The 19,172-nt window shown below is 42.6% G+C and overlaps 1 protein-coding gene across 1 annotated transcript; it reads right to left on the bottom strand.

The window, feature by feature from the left end:
• Positions 1-5,610: 5,610 nt before the first annotated feature.
• LOC125508946 lies at positions 5,611-10,273 on the bottom strand. The gene is made up of 2 exons (XM_048673766.1): positions 9,948-10,273; positions 5,611-6,042 (listed from the first exon to the last, which is right to left on the bottom strand). Exons 1-2 carry the CDS (start codon positions 10,186-10,188, stop codon positions 5,888-5,890), a joined length of 396 nt encoding a protein of 131 aa, XP_048529723.1. The 5' UTR covers positions 10,189-10,273; the 3' UTR covers positions 5,611-5,887.
• Positions 10,274-19,172: the final 8,899 nt, after the last annotated feature.

Genomic DNA, 19,172 nt, shown 5'->3' with positions numbered 1-19,172 from the left:
CTATTACTGTACCTCCTACTGATCGATTAGAACAATATTTGCTAGACCATGAAAATGATATGCATATGAATGAAAAAAATGAAATAGATGAGATATTCTTAACACAAGCACCTATTCTTAAACACAATTTACTTGTTGAAACTTTGGAGATCCTCTCCCACCTAAGAGTGACCCTATGTTTGAATTAAAGAAACTACCTGATACATTGAGATATGCCTATCTTGATGAAAAGAAGATATATCCTATTATTATCAATGCTAACCTTCGGAGCATGAAGAAAAGAGAATACTTAAAACCCTGAGGAAGCACCGTGTTGCTATTGGATATACTATTTATGATCTTAAGGGCATTAGCCCCACTTTATGTCAACACAAGATTAATATGGAACCAAACGCTAAACCAGTTGTTGATCATCAACGTAGTCTGAATCCCAAAATGAAGGATGTGGTAAGAACTGAAATATTAAAGCTTCTGGAAGCAGGTATAATTTATCCCATAGCTGATAGTAGATGGGTAAGTCATGTCCGTTATGTCCCTAAGAAAGGAGGCATTATTGTTGGCCTAATGATAAAAATGAACTTACCCCACAAAGAATTGTAACTGGTTCTAGGATGGTGATTGATTTCAGGAAATTAAATAAAGCTACTAGAAAAGATCATTACCCCTTGCCTTTTATTGATAAAATGTTAGAAAGATTGTCTAAGCATACACACTTTTGTTTCCTTGATGGATATTCTGGTTTTTTTATCAAATACCTATATCAAAAGAGGATCAAGATAAAACTACCTTTACTTGTCCCTTTGGAATTTATGCTTATAGACGTATGTCTTTTGGTTTATGTAATGCAACCGCTACTTTTGAAAGATGTATGACTGCTATATTCTCTGATTTTTGTGAAAAGATTGTTGAGGTATTCATGGATGATTTCTCCGTTTACAGAACTTCTTTTGATGATTGCTTAAGCAATCATAACCAAGTTTTGCAGAGATGTGAAGAAACCAATCATGTCTTGAACTGGGAGAAGTGCCACTTCATGGTGAACAAAGGTATAGTACTTGGGCATAAAATTTCTGAACGAGGTATTGAAGTAGATAAAGGTAAAGTTGATGCAATTGAGAAATTTCCATGTCCTAAAGATATTAAAGGTATATAAGAAGTTTCCTTGGTCATGCTGGTTTCAATAGGAGATTCATTAAAGACTTCTCTAAAATTTATAGGTCTCTTACTGATCTTTTGCAAAAAGATGTTCCATTTGTTCTTGATGATGATTGCATGGAAGCCTTTGAAATACTTAAGAAAGCCTTAATTTCTGCACCCATTGTTCAACCATCTGATTGGAATCTGCCTTTCAAAATTTTGTGTGATGCTAGTAATTATGCTATTGGCGTTGTTCTAGGACAAAGAGTTGGACAAGAAATTGAATGTTATTCATTATGCTGGTAAGACTCTGGTTAGTGCTTAAAAGAATTATGCTACTACTAGCAGTTGTATTTGCATGTGATAAATTTAGACCTTACATTGTTGATTCTAAAGTTACTATTCACACCGATCATGCTGCCATTAAATATCTTATGGAAAAGAAAGATGTTAAACCTAGACTGATTAGGTGGGTTCTACTATTACAAGAGTTTGATTTGCATATTGTTGGTAGAAAAGGAAATGAGAATCCTATAGCAGATCATTTGTCCAGGATGGAAAATGTTCTTGATGACCCACTGCCTATTGATGATAGTTTTCCTGATGAGCAATTAGCTGTTATAAATGCTTCCACTTCTCGTAATAATACTTGGTATGTAGAATATGCTAATTACATTGTTGCTAAATATATACAACCCAGTTACACCTACCAACAAAAGAAAAGTTTTTTCTTTTATTTAAGACATTACTTTTGCAATGACCCCACATTTATATAAAGGAGTAGATGGTGTTATTAGACGTTGTGTACCTGAGCATGAATATGAACAAATCCTATGAAAGTGTCACTCCGAAGCATATGGAGGACACCATGCAGGATACAGAACTACACATAAGGTACTACAATCTATTTTTTATTGGTCAACTCTCTTCAAAGATGCACATAAGTTTGTCCGTTCTTGTGATGAATGTCAAAGAATTGGTAATATTGGTAGACGTTAGGAAATGCGTATGAATTATTCACTTGTTATAGAACCATTTGATGTTTGGAGCTTTGATTATATGGGACATTTTCCTTCCTCTAATGGGTATACTCATATTTTAGTTGCTAAGTGGGTGGAAGCTATTCCAACTAGTATTCTTGATCACAACATCTGTATTAAAATGCTTAAAGAAGTTATTTTTCTGAGGTTTGGATTTCCTAGATATTTAATGACTGATGGTGGTTCACATTTCATTCATGGTGCATTTCATAAAATTCTAGCTAAATATGGTGTTAACCATAGAATTGCATCACCTTATCACCCTCGATCTAGTGGTCAAGTTGAATTGAGAAATAGAGAAATAAAATTAATTTTGCAAAAGATCGTTAATAGATCTAGAAAGAATTGGTCTAAGAAACTTGATGATGCATTATAGGCTTATAGAACTACTTATAAGAATCCTATGGGTATGTCCCCATATAAGATGGTGTATGGAAAAACATGTCATTTGCCTCTTGAACTAGAACATAAAGCCTATTGGGCAATAAAAAGAACTTAATTATGATTTCAAACTTGCTGGTGAAAAGAGGTTATTAGATATTAGCTCTCTAGATGAATGGAGAACCCGAGCCTATGAAAATGCCAAATTATTTAAATAAAAAGTTAAAATGTGGCATGACAAAAGAATCCAAAAGCGAGAATTTAAAATTGTTGATCAAGTTCTGTTGTACAATTCTCGCTTCAGATTCTTTGCAGGAAAATTTCTCTCTAAATGGAAAGGACCATATATCATCGAAGAAATTTATCGCTCTGGAGCTATCAAGATCAACAATGCCGAAGGCACTAATCCGAGAGTGGTTAATGGGCAAAGAATTATTACATCTCTGGTACGCCCATTAATGTTGAAACTAATATTATTCAAACAATGCCACCGGAGAAGCACATAAAAGAGACCTTTCGTAATGCTCCAGAATCTGAAAAGGAGTATGTATGTGATACGGTAAGTAAATCGACTCCAAAATTTTCATAAAAAATATTTCTGTCCTTTTGGAATATTAGAAAATTTTTACAAAAATAAGAAACAACCAAGGGGACCCATGAGGAGGTCACAATGCAATACATAATTTTAATGTTGAAACTAATATTATGCAAACCCCAATACACAGTGTCTCTCTTAGCAGTAAGCTGGAGACTAGCCATGCATCTACACATCTCATGCCATTGGCCCACAAGCACTGGATTAAGTCTTCTTCGAAAGAAAGAACAAGGATCGACAACACCAAACTTGTCAATAGTGCAGTCTTGTTCAGTGCAAATATCAAAGAGTTATAGGAATTGCTCATTAAATGGGACCAACCCATTAATGGAGTCTTTCCACAATCTAGCTAAATCACCGAAGTCAACCTCAATCTTCCTACCAATCATATATAAGTATTTTACTTTCAAGAGAATTTTTCATAAGGGGGAATCAGAAATCTTAGGTTGCACAATGGCTAAAGTTTTGTTAGCTACGTATATAGCTCTAACAATGTCTTCCCAACACCCGCAAAAAAAACAATGTCTTCCCAAGTCACACTCTCGGTACTTCCACCACCACTTGACCATTGAACTAATATTTTGTTGTCTAAAATCTTTAACCCACAATCCCCCTTTGTCCTTGGATTTGCAGATTCTATTCCATTTGACTAGAAAGCATCTTCTTTTTATTACACCCTTGCCAAAATGATTTTCTCATGTGTTTATCTAATCTTTTCCACAGAGAATTCTTGTTCATAAGCCACATAGACATGTGATATAAGGATATCTGAGTGAGAACAACATCAAGTAGGGTATGCCTCCCACCCATAGAGGAAAGATTACCCACCTAGGCATTAAATCGTTTGAGATACTTACCTTCCAAGAAATTCCAATAAGAGTTTTTTAAGGAAAGTAAAACTCACGGGCATGATACTTAATAGGAAAATGACCAATATCAATAATTAAAAGTTCAACATTGTTTTTAACAATCTCATCATCACCCCCAACGGTTGGGATTTCACTTTTGGAAATTGACTTTAAGGCCACACATCATTTCAAACATGTATAACATCTTTAGGTTAACAACTTTGTCAAGATCATGATCAAGACAAATGTTGGTCATCTGCGTACTGCAAGACAGCCACATCCTTAGGAATCCGATCAAGAGCCATCCCCACTAATAAGCCATTTTCTTGAGCATTTTTTATTTATCATTTTAGTTAAACAACCCGGCTCAATATCAAACAGAAAGGGAAAAGGGGGTCCCTTGGCGCACCCCTTTGGACTCTGGAAGTAGGGACCGACATAGTTGTTGAGCTTGATACTAACCGTACTGTTATAAAGATTTTGTTTGATCCAGTTTCATCTGGTGCTATTAATCCTCTAAGTTCATGACACTCCAACAAAAATTCCTAATTGAGTTGGCTGGTCACAATGGGAAGTAACTGGAATCATGCAAGCCTTCATTTATTAGATCTAGACTCATTTTGCCTTGGGTATGTTATGTTACGGTAATATTATGTTACCAGAAATATTTAACTCATCATAAACTACTTGTCACATGAGCAAATTTGCTTACCTGACATGCATGTTACTAGCTAAGTTACTGTCATTATGGCCAGCCTTAGTTTCGTCAATGATTGAGTAGCATGCAGGTTCATTGCTTTAGGTTTCAGCTATCTGACGACAACCACATAGTCCATCCCAAGAATGATTGGACCTCTGTACAATTTCCACAACGTGTGCACACCAATCAGATAAGCCAGGCTCTCAGCCTCTTCAACAGAACAACACACACCCATATGATGGCTCAGAGAAAAGAAAACTCTGCCTCGGTAGTCCTGAGCGACAACGCCACCCCAACTTCCAGAATCAGGTGAGAAGGTCACATTTGTATTTAATTTGACAGTGCCTACACTGTGAAAATGGACATATTTCACGTTTTTAAAAAAACTTCAGCATAAAATGGACTGAATCTGATTACTTTTCACAATTTGACCCGTTTGTATGATAGGCTGGGACGACGTCATGCTATCTAGCATGACGCCCAGTCCTAGATAACACATACTCTCTCCGTCCGGAAAAGCTTGTCCCAAACTTGTTTTTCAAATGGATGTATCTAGCACTAACATGGTACTAGATACATCCATTTGAAGGACAAGTTTTTTCAGACCGAGGGAGTAACTTTTTTTATCTAAAAACTTAGCATAGCTAGAGCAGAGGCAATGTTAATAAACAAGCTTGTTAGGCCAAGACGGTTAGAACAAAACTACCATTATCAAAAATAAATTAGTCATCTAGGATTCGTTCTAGGAATAATTCCGTTCAAGCCACTAAGTAATTCTGATATTCGGTGGCAGCCACTTAAACTTGACGAATTCAGTGTGTGCTGCTATCAAATGCGAAGCAACGCTACATACCTCTAAGTGCCGTCTCCGTCAGTTATCATGTCAAATACAGCAAAGAGGAGACACGCTTGACTTTAGCTTCCGCTGTGATATCATATAATTTGCACTCAATAAACATGGGTACTCTCAGCATAATAGCACATCCCTAATTTTCGCCCACCTCGTGTGGCATGTCATATATCAAAGAGAAGCTTTGCAGCGCTACATACAATGTTACATTTGAATACATGCGAATCCGCTGTGCACCTGAGCAGGATGTATAATACCACTTGTTTGTTCATACAAACACAGGAAAGTTATATATATACCAGTAAAACTGAGACTGTAACCATTCCTAGGGCATATTCACTTGGATTTGTTTCGAAACCGTTGGCCCTTCTTGCCCCCTGAGTTGTTACTTCCACCCCAAGCACTGCCCCAGAAAAACAGTGACATCCAGAACAGAACTGCAAAGAATATCCGTAACGTATCCTGTAATCTTGACAACCTCTCTTGCCAATCTGCCCAAAAGAAAAAACAAGATCTATTACATGCAGCCATGTCACAAGCATGCAACCATTATGTAGGACCTACAATTTTGAGGGAGAAACTGCCATACACAAGAAAACCATGTGCTAAAATGTAGAGAATTGATGGATCCTCACTCCATAAGAACATAATGTACAGAAACCATTCCATTGCTCTGCTGGCTGAAGGCTCAAACAATATTAACTCTTAACATTGACCTTGACTATCTAGATTGACTGTTCCAGTCCAGAGCCCCAGATGCAAGAAGTAATGATGAACTTCAGTAACCAACTAAGGTAATTAATTTCTGTTTGGATGTATCTGTTTCTCAAAATAACCTATTGCTGACATGCTTCGAAGAAAACCTGTGGATCTTTTGATGAAAGATGCTCTGGGTGTTCTCAAAACAGCACGGACTCCAGCACAAAGACTAAGGAAGAGAGACACTGTGTGAATATGCAGTGGGCATTGTTCTTCTATGTGTATGGTAAGTAAGCTCTAGGCCATTTGAGACTGCAACTGAAGCTTCTTGTCAATGAGGTTTAAGGGTACAGGCCCTAGGCCAATGAGCTACAAATGTTTGCAAAGTATATTGTTAGACTTTGTGCTTCATGATCCGGCTGTGAGGTTAGACCATGTTTGAGTTTGTGTGTCACCTAGTAAAGTCTTTGTATTTATTCAAAAGTAATTGCAGCAAGCTATTTAGATCCACACAAAGAAAAGGAACCGGTTAGAACGCCAAACATTGAATGACTTGGTGTGAGTAGGTTTCAAAAGAGGCGTGCGAAGATGCGCGGCAAAAGCTATGACCCTTTGGTCATTGAGGATTTTGATTGGGACTATATATGGGTTGACCCAAGAATTCCACCACATCGAGGTGCTTCAGGGTGTCCTGAGGACATTATGGCTATGTTTGGTTTTAGCCCAAGTTTGCTCTACCAGCCAAAGATTTGACCAAGCTTTTGCTTTGCCATGAGTTGGCCAACATTAGCAAGAAAAATGAACTAGAGTTGGCTAAGAAACATCAGCTTGACAAAAAATTAGCAACGATAAAAATTAGCTGCTGCTCTTGAGCGAAACACTGCCTCCGGTGCCACGAACTCCCACAATGACGCAGGAAATAGGAGCATATGGGACGTCATATGGAAAATGAACGTCCCAGAGAGAATCAAGATCTTTGGCTGGAGGGTTGCTACGTGCTCGTTAGCAACAAGAAGAAATAAATGTAAACGTACAATCGTTCATGACAATGTGTGTGACATCTGTGGTAATGGAGCTGAGGATGAATACCACGCCGTCATCGCATGCACTAAGAGTAGAGCCCTAAGGTTTGAAATGAGAAAGAAATGGGCTCTACCGAATGAGAAGGAGTTCAGATACACCGGTACAGACTGGCTACAAATTCTGCTTGACAAGAATAATGCAGAGACAAGAATCAGAATTTTATTGCTCACTAGCAAACATGCCAGTGCGTTGCACCGGGAGTGATAATTGGCGTGTGTACCAAAATGTCCATCGACACGACAATGAAAACATTCGGACGGTGCCACTCGGTGACAGCAGGGAGGTGTCCACCAAAACGTCCATTAGCGTGTCACAGAGACATTGGGACGGTGCCACCTGACGGCCGCAGAGAGGTGCACACTGGTCTAGCAGAAATGTATATTGGTGGCGAATTAAGAATCATATTACACATATGATACTCTTGGTATGATTTTTGTACGCGAAGTCTGATCACACCAAACATGAATAAATCAAACTGCGGCAAAATCATTACATTGACTATATAAATCTCCCATTCTACTGATTTTAAATCAAAAGGCGGCTCTATTTGTCCGGGGCCTAATTTTAAATCTCCCATTCTAAGCCGTTGTGATAAAATTGGAGCTATTTTTAAAGCCATTAGGGTGGGAGGTGAGATCATGAGTTCGACCTCCCACTCAACCTTTTTTTCCTTGGCCCGTGCATTTAATTTTAGGCTGCTCTCAATAGACCAAAAAAGTGTTGTACAGGCCAGTTTGTGAGCGCGGCCCAGGATAAAGCTGAGGAGAGATCTATCGATCTAAAACACGCACAGAGTCGGCTCACGAAAAAGAAAACAACGCGCAGAGAGATCGATCAACGTACGAACGCACAGGAGGGAACAAATGTAAAAAAAATCAGGGGATGGATGAAACCAAACCAAGAATACCTATTCCCTTTAATAGTACGTATAGATATAGATATAGATATAGATGTGGAGAGCTTGGTTCCTGCGGGACAATTGTGTCCACAATGACGGGAAAGAATCAGTATCGCGGTCCGTGATGTTTCTGGTTGGGTATGATGAGGAATTGAAAAATCTGGACCAACCAGCTACGGGAAACAAAGGAAAGAGCAACTGGGCTCTCACTGCTTCTGCCCCTGTCCAACCTAGGGATGTGAGTGGAAACCGGGAGGCTCTGCCTGAGGGGACAGTGAAACTGAACTCTGATGCAGCATTCCTTCCGGACGCCGAGGCGAGCTGGGCGGGTGCAGTAGCACGTGACCACAGGGGCCAAGTCTTTGTCTCGGTGAGCAAAAAATTGAGATCAAGCGGGTCAGTGGAAGCTGCAGAGGGACATGCCATGTTGATTGGAATACAGATGCTGTCGGCTCTGTACAACGGCCCTCTAATCATTGAAACTGACAATGCCATGATTGCAAAAGAGCTTGAGAATAGAAAACAGAACCGATCCGAGTGTTTCTCAATTGTCAGTGAAATCAAACATGCCCTGCTGGGTTTCAGTAATGCTGCAGTCAGACACATCCATGGGGACAAAACAAGTTGGCTCACGCTTTGTCTGCCAGGGCCAGACATGGAGAAGATTCGCTGACTATAGCGAATGTGCCGGAGCAACTCTGCTCCCTGATGCTATCTGAACAAGCCGACTGATGTGTGGAGAGTGTGATAGTCATCCTCAAAAAAAAAAAAAGCCACCTGTTTGTGCGTTGCACCATTGCCAACATCATATGGAGCTCGCTTCTTCAGTGGGCCAATCTTCAGGCTGTCACACCCCACCATGGATCAGGAGCTCATTCCATGGTGGATTGGTGTGAAGGACTTCTACCACGGCATAGACAGTAAGAGACTGGACTGCCTGTGTGTCTTGGTGGTTTGGGCTATCTGGCGTGAAAGGAATGTTCGCCAATAAAATCACGCCAATTCTGCAGATCGTCCATCAGCTTAAGGCTCATGCTGGTGTTCATGAAGCTTTAGCTCCCCTAAGAATACCATTTTACCCTTCAAAGAAGGGCACTCAGTTTTTTAAGGTAGTAATGGAAGAGTTGGTTGGAGTACGGATGAAGCTTATCCCGTTGGATTCACATAGGTAGACACTCCATTATCATTGAGGGTACCGTAGAAGAACTCCTAGGTTACAAGTCATCTTATCTTAACTAAACAAACTACTAGTATATTTTTCGTCTGAACCAAGATGAATCCCATAGAACATGAATTCGCACCCACAGAAAAAGAACGCCTCAAATATGGAAACATTTATGCAGCAAACTACTCTGTTTCTAAACATAAGACATAAGCCTCTAAAAAGGCTTATTATTTAGGAACTGAGGGAGTTTTTTTTGGGGGGGGGGGGGGGGGGGGGGGGGGGGGGGTAAGATACGGTCAGGCTCCGCCCCTCATTCGGCCACGGGTATTATCTTGGCGGAAATTTGTAAGGTGCCTTTCAATCGCCCGAAATGCCAATTTTTAAGTTCGTGAGAGACGGCTATCAAGAGCTCCCGAAATGACCAGCAACAATAAACTGAAAATCAATCCTCTAGAGCCTCTAATCCCTAACTACAACTGATTGGAGGGTAGTAGTATAAAACTATAAAAACTACAGTAAGCAAACGGAGAGGTGAGAGGCAGTGGCGCTACCTTGAGGAGATGGAGGCGGTGGCTCGGAGGAGGGCGGCAAGGGTCCGGCAGCGCTTCGGCAGCGGAGGCTGAGCCAAGAACTGCAGCCACGGCCCAAGGCGGAAGTAGAAACCGCGCCGGCTGGTGGTGGTGGTGGCTTGAAGCGGAGGTGGGAAGGACAGACTGGTGGGAGGGCGGAGGAGGTGCAGGTGGAGGTGGAGGAGGGGAGATGTAGGAGACGAGGGCAGCTCGTCGTCGCCATCGGTGAGAGGTGGTTGCTAGGTTAGGGTGGGAGGCAGGGAACGTACCTGGGCACCAGGTCTTGTGTGGTGCGCCCGGTGTTCCCCATTCCGGCTGTGTGCATACTAGAAAATTCATAAAAATGTTATCCAAAATAATTAATAACTTTGTTTTAATTCGAGCCTTTTTAAGTTTAACTATTTTTATAGAAAATTAATACAGTGTATTGAATGGGCATAGAAACTCGCAAAACCTGATCAATGTGTTATTACACACCATAGTTTATATTCAATTCTGATAGGATGCCGCTAACGCCCACACGCACAAGTGTGGTGTCAGTCGAATACCCCACACACCCTATAACACACAAACTGCGCTACGCCACCGCATGCATGCATGTGAGAATCTTTTTGATTTCTTAGTTTTTAAAATGTTTTACCTTTTAAATGAAAATTCCAATTGAAAATCCATTTTCATCATTAAATTCCTTGCGACGAGATCTTTAAAACTAGATCTCCTATCAATATATTTCGACGAAATTTTTTTGGGTTAAAAGTTGTCATGTCTATTGCACATGAATTACCATAATGTTTACACTGAAATTGCCATGATATGCTTCAGCTATTTTCTTCTACTAGTAAATGCGCACGTGCAATGCACGTTAATATTTAGGAATATATTAATTGCATGCGAATATTATGTATGCTATTATTTGTGTGTTAATCTATGATTAATACAATATTTGGTATGATATTAATTGCATGTTAAATATGTTTAACGCTCGCCATTGGAGCAGTCTAGATTGTTGGATTAACTTAGTTCGATGGCCGAGATCAATTGGATCTGCCCCTTTGGGTCTTTTTATATTGGTATAGATATTTTAAAGTAAATTTTGACATATTATAAAACAAGAAAATAAAAAACTATACTTGCCATGAACCATAATCTAAAATTGACATGATACATGCACTTAAAATTGCCATGGTTCATACAAAATTAATTTTCATGATCAAAATACTGGAATTGCCATCACCAAAAAATTAAAATTGCCACACGGCAACAAATATTGAAACAACATTTCGGCAATTAAAATGTTACCATGCCAACATAATCTGAACAATGATAATATAAATAAAATAATCAACAATTAACATAACACATAATAACCTTAATTTGAAGCAGTGCAACACTAGATTCATATTACATAAGACATAATAACCATAATTGGTAGCAGTGCATCACTAAATTCATATTACATAGTCTCATTTGAAGTACACTTTATAATAGGCATTACAAAAGGGATAGTCTCATCAAGCACGAGCTAACAACAACTCAAAGAAGATCGGGATTGGCTTTCAAGATTCGCTTGAACGATGCTTTTCGGACTTCATCATTCATCTTCACAAAGTTAATGCCTTTTGCCTTATGTTCTGTGAGATAATCTAAAACAGCCAAGCGCTCATCTTGCTCAAACACAAGAAGGTCCATGACAGCGTTGTACAAGTCAGGGTGTGCCTCAGCATGGCAAGTGTTGTTGATAGCACTTGCAATCTCATGCATAGCATCAGTCATGTTGCTACACTGGATTGAGTCCTCCTCAGTCAAGCCAGATGCCCTCTTTCTCTTCTTATTTGAAGTAGGAGAAGGGTCCTGAGAGGCACTAGCAGTAGGAAGTACCGAGTTAGACCCAGGAAGATGTTGCAATACCTCATCAGTTGTTCCTTGCCCCTCCATGACATCGGGTTTATCTTTGTCTTCCACAACAATAGGCGTTCCGAGTGGCACACTGATGGCCATTGCATAATTCCCGGTGGCTTGCTTATTAGCAAAGCAATTTTCCATATAGTTGTAGTTCTCAAGTGGGGAATTTAGCAATTCAGCATCTGTTGGATGATCCTACAACATCATTGAACATAAGTAATTAAAAAAGACGGCATTTCAGCAATGAGGCATCATCATATGACCAAAAGTAACTCATTTCAACATCAGTTCAACAAAAGTAATTGACTACAACATCATGTCAACTATAAAATCTATGCATTTCTGCAAAACTAACTCATTTCAACACCGTTTCAGCAATAAGACAACTCATTTCAGTAGGGAAAAAGGGTTGATACATGTGCATGCATACCTGAGTATGGCCCAAATAGTGTTGTTCTTCTAGAACTACCATCTTCTTGTCATCATCCCAAAGTGCCCCACTTAAACCCTTCAAATAAACAATCCTTGTCCACCTATTCCGCCACTTGCGAATATGATTGTGCACTTGAGTAATAGACACGTCATAACCAACGAAAGCAGATATACACTTTGCAACTTTCAATTTTTCAGCCTCTTTGAATCCTTTGTCAGTCTTGGCACCTCTTGCCGCCACCTCTGAAAGACCTTTCAACATCATTGCCGACATAGGCGGAGTCCAATTCATGACCTTGGGGGCCTTCTTGGGAAGAGCACCAACATTTGGAACCTCCAGCACGTCATCATCCATCTACACCATAAACATTCCAGAAGTTAATAACACATTCCAGCACCTAAAATGATATTCCAGCACATAAAAATGATATTCCAGCAGACAAAAGCATATTTCAGCATATAAATAACACATTTCAGCACCTAAAAATGATATTCCAGCACATAAATAACACATTCCAGCACCTAAAAATGATGTTCCAGCACCTAAAAAGCATATTTCAGCAGTCAAAAACATATTTCAGCACATAAATAACACATTCCAGCACCTAAAAAGCATATTTCAGCAGCACAAAAACATATTTCAGCACATAAATAAAGCAATACATCAATTGTTTTACAACACCAAGTCACACATCAATTGTTTTACAACACGAAGACATGATACATCAAATGTTTGCTAGCCCTCTATTTGCCCACATATGATTTGCAAATTCATCTCGCTTCTGAGCCCAAGAATGATTGTCATGGACAATATCATTGGGATCTTCATCATTGGGTTCCGGATCCCATGTTTCCTCGGGCGGGAAATATTCATCCTCACCATATTGAAGTACCCAATTGTGAAGAATTGCACAAGTTAGCACTACTTTGACTTGGGTCTTATAACCATGGAATGGCTTATTGTAGACAAACTTCCAACGGTTTTTGTATGCGGCAAAAGCCCTTTCAACCGATGTCCTCAAAGAAGAGTGTCTTAAGTTGAACAACTCTTTAGCATTTTGAGGATGGTTCCCTCGACCATACTCTTTCAAGTGGTACCTCATGTCACGGTATGGTGGAAGAAAACCCGGCCTCACAGCATAGCCCGCATCAACAAGGAAGAATTTTCCTATGAACAAGCAACTATTAGCTATGGGTAGAAATATTAATATACTTAGGTAGTAGACTCTAATTTATTACCTGTAGGAACTTTTAACCCATCTTCCCTCTCCAATGCATTTGCAAGTATAAGGGCATCATGAGCTGACCCCTCCCAACCCGCAAGTACATAGGTAAACTTTAGATCAAAGTCTACCGCGGCCATCACATTTTGGGTAGTCCCCTCTTTTCTGCCCCTAAAGGCAGCTGAGATACTTTTTGGGACTCTAGCAAGCACATGAGTCCCATCTATTGCTCCAACACAATCCTAATTAATAAAGACAAATGGTTATTATTCATAAGTCCCATCAATTGTTTGTCTTTGTTTGAATAAAAAATTTACTTTGAAATATGGATTGAAGCGGGTGCTTTCTTGTATTTTACGATGGCAATGGTTGGAGGGAGGCCGAATCATCTCATCTCTCAACTCCCCAACAGCATAAAGCACTGCCTTAAAATACCTACTAATGACTTCGATAGATCTTCTAAAGATAGGTTGTAGTGTCCTATACCTTTGGTTATGGCCAACTACGTAAAGAAACATGGCAACTTGTTCCTCAATAGAAGTATGGATGCTATCCAACAACAAATTTCTCTCTCTAAATATAGCACACAAACGGAAAAATGGAGCTTTTCTCATTCTAAGTTGATTTGAACAATTTATGTCACTAGAGTGATAAATGTATCTCAAATTTGACTCTCTAGATATGGCACAATCGGCCATGCTTCCCACGGTTATCCTTGGTGTTTGTTGCCTAGATCTTCTAAACATGACCATCATGTAAGCATACAATCCAGCCACTAGACCGACTCCTCTCACAATTAGTTGCCTTCGTTTTCTTGCCAATTCATCCATCTATGACAATACAAACAAATAACAGGAAACTTAGCACACCATAATTTTTCAGCATGACAAGCAATGAACAGAGATAAGTAGTTCAATAAATTCCTATTCCAATTATGATAAGCAATTTTGTCAGCATGACAAGCATGATAAGCAAGTCTCTCTTATTCCACTTTAGCTCTAGCCTGTTCAAGGTGGGGAGCCGAGTCAGGAACAAGATCTCTTCTCTGTTCTTCCCTGTACAGCAACAAGAGCTCTACCCTGTTCAAGGTGGGGAGCCGAGGCAGGAAGGAGGGATAGGGGAAGGAAGAGAGGAGGAAGGCGAGGGAAGGGAAGGGACGGGCGGATCTGCTACCTTCAGCACGGTGGCGGCGGCGAGTTGAGGACGGCCAGGAGTAGGGGCGGGCCGGTGACGAGTCGAGGACCGGCCAGGCGTACGGGCGGGGCGGCGGTGACGTACACCTTCAACACGACGGCGGGGGGTTGAAGAAGGAGGGGCCCGACGGGGGGGTAGGGCGAGGGGATCGACGGCGGGCGGGCGCTGGTGGCTAGGTTAGATGGGGTCGCGCGAGGGGAGGGGGGAGCGGGTCGCGCGAGGGCAGGGGCGGGGTGGTCGTTCGAGAGAAAGTGGGTCGGGGGGAGATTTTTCTCCTATGCGGTCTCAGCCTCGCTCGACCCGGCAGGGCTGTGTGGGGTGCTTCGACTCAGCTATGTGGAGGCCCTTTTTAGCATCGGTTCGACTATGCCCGAGGGAGCCCATACAGTCTACCAAACAGAGAAAAGTGGGTCTGATAGGGAACTTTTAGGCCTATACACTCTTCATGCATGCTACCAAACACACCCAAAGAGAATACACACTCTCTTTTTCTACATAAAAAAGGAAACATTTCCCTACAGACGACCGGCGGAGCGCTTGGCCAGTCGCCCCCTCGCTCGCTCGCTCGCTCGCTCTTACAGGCGGGAGCAAGCCAGCGCATGCGTTTGGTGGGCCTCAAGCACTTTCTTTATCTCTTCCATGCTGCTTTTTCCTGCTTTTTCTACTTATTTTTCCTTTGACCTTGTCGCTTCTTCCTCTCCCCTTACCTCTCCAGTCCCACGCATCTCAAACTGCTCCCCACTGATAATACAACTGTTGAGATTTCTTGCTGGAACCAGTGGTAAATTTTGCTGGAATCAGCGTTGATTTTTTTGCTGCATGGGTGCTACAACTAGTTCCGTGCAACCCACAAAGCTGCAACCGGCACCTCAAAAAGCTACAACCGATCATGAAACAGTTTCAACCAGAGATGGCGAAAGTTAGGGGCCAATCAATGCTAAAACCATTGACAAAAATAGCTTCACTGTAGATGAAAAAAGCTTCAACTAGCACTATGAAAAAGGAAAAGGCTACAACCGTTGACAGAAAAAGCTTCAACCATGGATGCAACAGTCGCGATGGATGCGTCCATACACAACATCTTCCTCTTTTTTATGGAGTGCTGCAACCGACCGCGGGAGATGCTACATCCGGCGGCGAGGGATGTTACAACCGAGATTTTTTTGTTAGAACCAACAATAGGTTTTGTCACTGATTTTTTTGCTGGAACCAGTGTCTTGTATTGCTACTACCGGCAGCTTCATTTGCTACTACCAGCGACAACATTTTTTGCGACATAATTCGTGAAGATGATGCAACCTCGACGATGGGCGACAACATTTTTGCTGCAAACTATGATATTTTTTGCTACCACCGGCTACAGGGTTTGTTACCACTGTACACAACGGCCGGCCAACGTTTTTTTGCTACAACCACATCATTTTTTTGCTGCAACCGGCAACCACAAAAGTTACATCCAGTTAACATTTTTCCTACAATGACGATAGCGGACGGCATCGGTAATCTCTTTTTGCTGGAAGCAATAAACTTTTTTGCTACAACTGGCATCGTTTTTTGTTGGAACCAACAAGAGCCTCGAGCGGGCACACAACGAGGTACATCATGAGCTGAATGACAGGTGCTGCGGCCGGCGGTCGGCACCACCGGACCTGCAGCCATCTCCCACAAGTGCATGTTGTTGCATGCATGGAGCTAGCGAGAAACGCCGGCAGCGAGGGGCAGCGACCGGTGGTAACCGACGGTGAGGGCGGCGATCGATGGTGACCGACGGCGGGGGCGGCGACGGGCGGCGGTTCTTCAAGGTTTGCTACATCGTTCATCCATGGCGAGTCTTGGCGACGATGCTGCTTTGTTTTTTTCCTCAGCTTTTTATTGGATGCGCTTTATTTGGAGAAAACGATTCGGGATCTGACGGTTAAATATAATCAAATCAAACGGTCGCGCGGTGTCCGGCCGAATTGATTGCGTCGGTGCGCCGACGCAGAGTAGTCACCAAGGCGCACACAAGAACTCATCTCCCTTGCCCCGTTCCTCTTTCTCGACCCCCCCTCCCGAGACCAATTCTCTACATTTCTTTCCATAATTGCTATTACATTATTTTTTAATTTTATTTTTGCATCATCATGTGATCATGCCATTAAATATTTACAAGCCAAATTAAAATGTAAATGAATAAATTACATAGATCTTTGACCTATTTGAAATGAGAGAATTCACATGGTAGTTCTCTTTATAACCAATGAACATATCCTCCTAGGGAGCTAGAATAAAACATTCCATTAATTTGGGAGATCACCCATAATCACACTTGTAGTTTAGTTTTCTTTGGTTCCAAATATTTTAAATCCATGTCTCCAAATACTTTTCAAGTTGTGGGACTTTGATTTCTGTTGGACCATCTTCTTCTCTCTCTCCCTAGCCGCCCAGCCCAGTTAGGCCTCCTAGCAGCCGCGACTCAAGGCCCAGTCCAATCTTATCTTAACCCTAAGCCTCTCATCTCTCGATCGGTAAGCTCCCCACCCAACACTCGTGTCCTCACGATCCCCTTGCTGCACCGCCATCCAGGGGGCTCGACCCCATAGCCGATCCTGCGCCCGATCGACCACTGGAGCAAGTCGCTGTGCGAGACAAGCTTGCCCGCCGTTGCACAAGCATCCATTTCTTGCCCCCCCTCTTGTCGTGCCTTCCGAGGCACCGTAGCCACGGCCATCCATGGCCTTCCCCTGCCTCGTCGTCCCTCAATGAAATAACGCCGGTAACCGTCACCTCCGGCGAACCATGATGTTCGCGTGCTGCCATGACGCCCCCTCATATAGACCTCTCCTTCCATCACACCCGGGCTTTGCTCGCCCACTGCAGGTTTCTAAGCTCTACTGCTACCCCCGACCTTCCTCCCGTGGCCAGCGCCCTGCCTAGCGAGCTCTATCACTAGACCAACACTCGGCCACCTCCTATGTGCACCTCATCGCCGATGCCCTGCTCCTCCCGTTCATTGACCTCCCGTGGAGTGCCGTCACATTTGTCGTGCACTCCTCCTCCTCCAGCCACCTTTAATTAGCCTCAGTTCTCTTATTTTCTTATCTCTTTGTCATGTTTTTTTCCCGATCTCTAACTTCTCCTTATTGATATCCCAGAAAACTCAAAAGAGTATACAAATTTGATAATTGAATATAAAGTAGCGATGTGAGACTATTGGACTATTGAATAGATGAATTAGCCCTCAGTTATAAACGTCATATCATGATGGACCCATAATGTGTTGTCGTTACCTAAAACTGAAAGCTTGTTACCAGTATGGCACATAAAAAATAGTATCGTACCTAGTACGGCAAAAAGAACAGTACCACCTCAGATATAAAAAATATCTAAAATATATAATATGGGTGAACAGATTAGAAAATTGGAGAAACACACGTTGCTTTATCAGTAGGTATAGATATACCGTTATTTACAACATCAAATACATATACTAAGATAATATTTTTGAGGATGAATCTAATATTACTCCTATAAAGGATGTTAGCGTACCCGCCTTCCTGGGCTGCTCGTTGGCGAAGAGGCTCCTGGTCATCCGTCGCGCGATGGCGTGGCGCGGGAGCCTCTGTCGGCCACTCATGGTCGTCTGATCTGCTCGGACGGCTCGTGCCCGGACAACTTGGTTGGGGGGGGGAGTCGATGACGGAAGGACTGGAGGGTTCATCCAAGACCACCGCCATTGGGCAGCTTCAGGCACGCCTGCAGGTGAGGCACCACACGCTCTCCCGCATGCACTAGGCGGACATGCCTTATTGTGAGGTCCATTCTGGGTGGACCGCCGAGCGCGCCCCGGGCCACAATCATTGGCGCGTATGGTCCACCCAACATTGGGTGGCTTCGGGTGCGCATGCGGGTGAGGCCCTACGTGGGGCCGGCCCAGCAAAGCCGTGACTGAACCCGCTTGGCGGTGTCCTGGTCTTTTCGGGTTAGTTCGGTCATGCCAGTCGGGTCGTGCGTTGTGGTCGCAATGCTGGCGCATGCGTGGGGCCTGTTTCGGGCACCATCATGGAAGTTTGTCCCGTGTTGGCTTGCCACCGTGGCCTCTTAGCGGCTCTCTGAGCCGTATGATCTGCCCAGACGGCTCAGACCCGAGCAATCCAGCTAGAGGCTCCATGATGTGTGGACCGCCCAATCGCTAGGGCTACCATCATTAGGTGGCGTCAGGCGCGCCCACGAGTGAGGCACCGTGCGCTTTATTGCGCGCGCGGATGAGTATGCTGAGCCCACCTGATGGCGTCATTGTTCCGCACTAGGCTGGTCCGGTCAAGACAGGAGGTGCGGTCTATGCAGCCATGCTCTCTCGTGTGTGATCCCGGCTTGTCAGCATCATTCGTTGCGTGCTGGGTTGGTTTGATGGGGTCCTATGATGGGGGTGACTACCACCAGGGAACCCGACCTCATAGTCTACAAGGGGCCCACT

This window comes from Triticum urartu, chromosome 5 (genome assembly GCF_003073215.2).
Source record: "Triticum urartu cultivar G1812 chromosome 5, Tu2.1, whole genome shotgun sequence".
Taxonomy (NCBI): Eukaryota; Viridiplantae; Streptophyta; class Magnoliopsida; order Poales; family Poaceae; genus Triticum; species Triticum urartu.
The sequence above is the reverse complement of the archived record's forward strand: the minus strand, read 5'-3'. Positions and strand labels throughout refer to the sequence as shown.

Excerpts from the sequence above, each read along its gene's own strand:
- LOC125508946 (XM_048673766.1), bottom strand. The coding sequence starts at position 10,188 with ATGGCGACGACGAGCTGCCCTCGTCTCCTACATCTCCCCTCCTCCACC. Across the intron at positions 6,043-9,947 it reads ACCGCCTCCATCTCCTCAAG|ATTGGCAAGAGAGGTTGTCA; the intron begins GTAGCGCCACTG and ends TCTTTTGGGCAG.